The sequence below is a fragment of the Hipposideros armiger genome, unplaced genomic scaffold (genome assembly GCF_001890085.2).
Source record: "Hipposideros armiger isolate ML-2016 unplaced genomic scaffold, ASM189008v1 scaffold_935, whole genome shotgun sequence".
Lineage (NCBI taxonomy): Eukaryota > Metazoa > Chordata > Mammalia > Chiroptera > Hipposideridae > Hipposideros > Hipposideros armiger.
Window position 1 is genome coordinate 445,690 of NW_017732285.1, and position 6,283 is coordinate 451,972.

The 6,283-nt window shown below is 35.1% G+C and overlaps 2 protein-coding genes across 2 annotated transcripts in view; one reads left to right on the plus strand and one right to left on the minus strand.

The window, feature by feature from the left end:
* LOC109375348 (sperm-associated antigen 16 protein-like) overlaps window positions 1–4,280 on the minus strand; it is a 194,170-nt gene extending 189,890 nt beyond the window's left edge. Inside the window, 1 exon segment of the mRNA XM_019630702.1 lies at window positions 4,024–4,280. Within this exon segment, the coding sequence (XP_019486247.1) occupies window positions 4,024–4,280 (257 nt within the window).
* A 396-nt stretch (window positions 4,281–4,676) lies between these two features.
* The window catches only part of LOC109375349 (zinc finger BED domain-containing protein 5-like), a 65,553-nt gene continuing 63,946 nt past the window's right edge, over window positions 4,677–6,283 (plus strand). Inside the window, 1 exon segment of the mRNA XM_019630703.1 lies at window positions 4,677–4,770. Within this exon segment, the coding sequence (XP_019486248.1) occupies window positions 4,677–4,770 (94 nt within the window).

Below are 6,283 nucleotides of genomic sequence, written 5' to 3' on the forward strand. Positions count from 1 at the left end.
GAACCTGAGGTAGAAATTCCAAAGCTCTTTTTTTCCCACTGTTGTTACTCTATGCTGAGTTTCTATTTCATCTTGATTCAGTATGGGTAATGCTTATTTTCATAGAAATCTATTATTTGATCAAAAATTCCAAACATATATGTTTTTCACTCTATGTATATGTAGGCTTAACTCCTTCTAAATTGCTACAGTTTATATTTACACTTTCTCACTTTTATTTCTCCAGAAGTTTTTTAAGGTATCTACTTATTTTATTGTAGTTCCTTTTTTTTAATTTTCTCTCTCTCAAAAAAAAACAAAAACAAACAAACAAACAAAAACTTTGGATTAACATATATTTACTCTTTTAATTCTAATTTATTAATATCTGCTTTTCATATAGTCATTCTTTTGCTTTTATGCACCTCATTGACCAGTTATACTTTTAAAATTGAATTCACAATTCACTTATTTTTATTTTTTATTCATTTTTTTAAAATATATTTTTTTAATTGGGGAATTGGGGGATGGGAACAGTGCTGGGGAATTGGGGGAAGGGGAACAGACAAGTTGGTGTCGGTTTTTGTTGTTGTTGTTCTTCAGTCTAGTTTGTGGAGGACGTTGCTTCACTGGCCCAAGTTGGCACCATCATTGCGCTCTTCCCGGACGAGGCAGATCAGTCGCCAGCTTCTGGACAGCCGCTCACTGCGGCTGCTGGCTACACACGGCAGCCCATGGCAACCCACTGCAGCAGGGGCTGTAGCCTAGTCGCAGGCAACTCACAGCAGCCCAGCTCCAGGTTGAGCTGTTGTTCAGCATCTTAGCTGTAGAGGGCAGTGTCACTGGCCCTCATATGTGGGATCCGAACCGGGGCCCTCTGGCGTCCCAAGCCAGCTCTTATCCAATGTGCCACTCGGCCGGACCTATTTTTTGTTTAATAATAAAGCATGTAAAACTATGAATTTTACTCTGATTACAGCTTTGGTTACATCTCATAAGTTTGATAAGAATTGTGGTTGTGATTGTTTATTGACTTGGTAAAAAGAGTTTATAGTTCCTCTTTGACCTAATATTATTTACTTTATAATAATTCAGGTTTTATTATATTTTACTGATTGTTTTATCATTTTATTTTATTATGAATCTTGCTCACAAATTATGTTTTATGTTAACTGTTATTCTGCAGAATTCATTTATGTTGCATTTTTGGTGTAAGAGTCATTTATATATTTTTAAAAATCTAACACTGAATGATTCCAAAGAATTTATATGAATATTCTCTCTTCAAAAAAGTACAAAGTTCAATATATACTATTAAATGCTCTTACTATTTTATTAATTTCTCTAGTTGCCCTGAAATTTTGTTTACTTGACAGATTAAAAATTTTGAAATTTTGTCAGAACCTTATTGTATTTTAAACAGCTTTTGTTCTATATAATTCAACATCATGTTATCTGAATCCTCAAATGATAGTTACCCTCTAAGTTTATTTTTTACCTGTCCACCCTCCTTTGCCTGATACTGATATTGCTATGCCTGTTGTATTTGCTGTTTATATACTGCTGGTGTCAGTACAGCAAAGGAAATCGGAAGATGAAGACTGATTTGGGTCAGTCAAGGTGTACCACTGTCATATCAAGTAGGATTGACCCCCTCCTCCAAAAGAAATCTGGGTTATGTCACTGTGGCAGAAGAGAATGACATAGTAATCAAGAGTACATCCAATTGGAAGCCACAGAAAACACCGAACTAGAAGCAATTACAACTAAAAATAAAGAAAACATACAAGTTTGTTTTTCTAGGTGAAGCCTATAGGATTTAGGCAGGTGTCAGTATACAGTTGTGTCCGCCCTAGGCCTTTTCCAAGGGAGCGGAAACCAGCTGATCACAAGGATGGTCTCTAAGGAAGACCATGACTGCATTCATTAACAAAAGACCCAACTATACACTAAAGTATCATCTTTGAATCTAATATATTTTGGTTGAATTTCTTAATGATGGATGTATATAGAGAAATAGGAAAAATACTATCTTCAAAACTAAACTATTTTTTTTACTGACTAAATTACCTAAGCCAAAATAAAAATCAAATGTCACAAATTTGTTTCTGAAAGCATAAATTTCAGCAACTTTTAAGACATATTATACATGTGTACATATCATATGCATATGTTATACATATTGTATTATATGTATATTGACTTCAATGTTGATTTGTATACATTAAGCATTAATCCAATGAGGGCTGATTTATAAACTACTTTAAAATTGATCTCTACTCTAAATAAAAAGAGACCTGTTGTTTCTGACACTTATGGTTAAATATATTTTTCACATTATTTTTATTGCACACACTAGAAAAAAGCAAATAGTGTAGCTACATTTTACTACAATTCTGCCAAAGAAAGTAATGAATGTAAATTCATATTATAAGTGAATAATGATGTATTTCATCTCATTTTAATTTCAGTAATTGAGTGGGAAAACAGGAAGATCTATTAAAAGGATCCTGTGCTGGTCAGGCACTAATGAGAAAATCTCTGAGTCACTGTGGCTGTCATGGTAACAGGGCATTATGGAAATCTGATTTGTATGCCCAGCAACTACCTAAGTGATAGGCTACACTTCTAATTGTGTTGTCTCTGCTTGCAAGATGGGCTTTTTGTCCCTAAGAGGTGAGAGGTGGCATGGCTCTGTTTATCTATATCCTGGATACAGAATGCACTGTATGTTTAAAAATTAAATTCAAACATCTAATATTAAAGATAAATTATACTTTGAGAAAATTTTTAAAAATTTAAATTACTAGAATATTCATTCACTCTTTTCATTAACTCACACATTTCTGAAAAACTTAGTTTATTTTTGTTTCAATCTCATTACATTGACATTCATACCAAGGTAAAAATGTTTGTTTGTTTTTTTAAGGGAGTTTTGTGAAAACATGAAACATAAATCAATAAAGAGTCCATCTAAGAACAAAATTTCCCAATGGAATGGTTTAGAGATTGCACCAGAACTATGAGTCCCCAAGAGTAATAAAACCAGAGAGTGTTAGAAAGAAGCAGACGTAGAGTGTTTACAAATGTTAAGAGTAATGATGAACACCAGGAGACAGTCAGGATTCAGGGTAGGAGCTTTCTGCCACCAGACATAATGTATCTATCTGTGTGTTTAACAATACCTTTCCTTCTGTGCCCTTGGCCTTTGGGGCATAAAAACTCAATGAATTCCGAATATTACAGAGTTCAACACTTTCAGTTCTATTTTGTTCTCTTTAATATCTTGAGTGTCATTGAATTTTTAAAGAAATTGATCACTGCCTTCCTATCCTTTACGGTAGATAACTTAATTCTAAAAGAAAAACCTGTATGATTAACAGAGGCAAAGTAAACATTAGCATGCATTATTGACTAGAAATCCATGTGCCTTGTCAGAACTTGCAAGTACAAGAAGCATTAATAACACTGGTTCTGGGAAGCTTATTACTTTTGTTGAACGCATCAGTATGTGGGCTAAGTTTTACAGGTACTGAATATCAAAATAAATCAATCTAAAGTCAATATAATGAAAGCCAAAGGAACATTTATCTACACATTTCTAAATTCTGTGGAGGGTGTGGGGTTGCTGAGAGAAAAGTGTCATCAAAACCAATAAAGTACAAAGTTTCACTTATACAATGTAAGTCCTAGATAGAGATCTATCATATACCATGCAGCCTATAGTAAACAATACCATAATGTGTGTTTAAAAAAATTGCTAAGAGGGTAGATCTCACATTAAGTGTTTTAATGACGATGATGATAATAATAAAGTGAGTGGGGGAAGCTTTTGGAAATGATTGAAATGTTTATACATAGATTATGGTGATATTTCAACGATGTATACCTATCTCCAAACTCATCAGGTTGTATATATTAAATATGTACAGTTTTGTCTGTTATTCATATTTCAATTTAAAAAGCCAGGAGAGTGAAGAAACAGGATACACAAATGCATTCCCAGGAGAGATTAGGCTGGCTCGGGGAGTTAAGCGCACTGACCTGGGATGGAAGCAGCCGCTGGAAAGCCAGCCAGTGTGGCCGAATCCTGTTACAAGCACGTTGCCTTTGGGGAGCCCCACCAACTTCCAGACATGGTCCTCACCGCAGGAGACCAGGATGTCTTTTCGGGGGTGTATGGCGATGCTACACAGGGAGAGAGGAGAAAGAATTGTGGGAAGGTAGTAGCGAATGGTTTCACATTGTGAGTAAATAAAATGGAAGTTATTATCCCATTTTAGTAAGGCAGGATGGTTCATAGTATGCTGGTCTGGAACTCAGAGGAACCAAGTTTTAACATCCTGGCTATAGGTCTAACATTAATCACTTTCTGAATGCCATCAATCTAATTAACTTCACTGGATCTCAGATTCCTTATGTGCCAAATGAGATGGTTGGTGTAGGTAATTGCTTATGCCTAATTCTGTTTTAAAAGCAATATTCTGCTCTGTTTTTTTTCTTTTACGGAGAAAAGTGATGCCAATCATAATTTGGTGTTAGGATAGTTGGATCAGTAGCCATGCCTATTATTAAGAAAATACAAATTCTTTTCAGATTACAGTATATCTTAAATCAGGCATGATCCAGGAAAAGATCAAGAATCATAACCATTGTCATAGTCCTGTAATAAATACTATAAGTAAAACATTAACTCCATGGCCTACTATCTACACAAAGCAAAGGAGCTCAAATTCTGCACTATTATACCACTTAAATTGGATTCAGTCAATGCACAGTACACAGATTACGGTAATGAATTCAGGATGCACATGGCAATCCCCACTCTATCAAGGCATAGAGGGAAATGGGAAAGAAGTATGTAAAATTAATGATTAACCCATTAATCAGCATTATGTCAACTGGGTTATGATCATTGTGGCTATTTAAATATTGGAACTAAACCATTTCAAAATCAAGAGTCTACAAGGTTAATGCCTGATGCTTTATCTATGGCAATGCTTTAATCTTATTTATATAGAGTTTTATCTATGCCTTACAATGTTATGGGAGCAAATGTGCCCAATGTTAAGCACCTATTAAAATACCAGCCTAATTAGCAATGAATTGTTCAGTTTCAACACAGCCTTCTCAAGTCTAAGACATAATGCACTTACTTGCCTATATAGTGAAGTGAAACAAAGACTTAATTTTTTTTTTAAAATACACATCCATTTCTCCCACAGTACATTCTGTGAATGGCCTTGTTCCTTTTCTTCTGCAGTATGGACTTTAGGAAATCAATTTCCCAAAGAAATCACGGTCTCAGTCCAGACCTGCATGGGTAACCCCAGGGCTCACATGAGAGCAAAGTGCTTCTTACTATGGGTCCCTTCCATTAATAATACTGACCCCCAAAAGTTTGAACAGAAAATTCATTTCCTTGCATTAGGCCTGTACAGTTTTGTGAATCTGCTGTGATCAGTCCGTGTTGGAAACACTCAACTCACAGGCCTGTAAAGACTATGAGTGGGGCCTTCTTTCTTGTGAAATGCTGTTTCATTTTTCTCCAGCACTTCGCTACTCAAAATAAACACAGTAGAAGGGAAATTTTTCATTTTGCAATCCATCATAATGTTGGTTTGTGACTTTCAGAAGGCCAATTCAGGAAAGGAATTTATTACAGCTCAAAATGGGTAGAGGATACATTTATAGAACTTAATTAGAAGAAAAATATGATGAGAGGTAAAAAATGTCAGACTAAAATGAATTCTATATTCAAATACACATAAGAAGGCCGACCAAATCCTTGAAGCTACTGTGTATGATGTATGTCGGCTCACAGCTTTCCTGGCAGACACATGCACACTTGACTAGATGATAAATTACCCTCTTTACATGAGGATAACTAAATCATTGGTGTCTTTACAAATTTTGAAAGATAAGTTTCCAAAATGACTTTTGTGCGGGGAGCTATTTGCAGAAGTTAAGGAAAAAATAAAAACACAAATCCATTGGTGGCTAATCAGGTTTGGAAGTGTTTTCCCAGATCCATCATCCCTTCCAATTCGGGGCCTCATCCATCCCAACTGCAACTTCTACTTCAACTCCACAAGGACTGATTACACTCTCTCGTGTATTTGTCCGTATGTTCTTTTTCTCACACTGATGTTTAAAAAAAATATATATTTTGCATCTATAAATGACTTGATTTCTGGTGATTCTGCACAAATTTCAGTCAAACACTGATATACTCTTCTTCAAAGAGTATATTTTTCTTCATCCATGAAATCGTCCTTAAGTGAACAGACATAGTTCCAGTGTA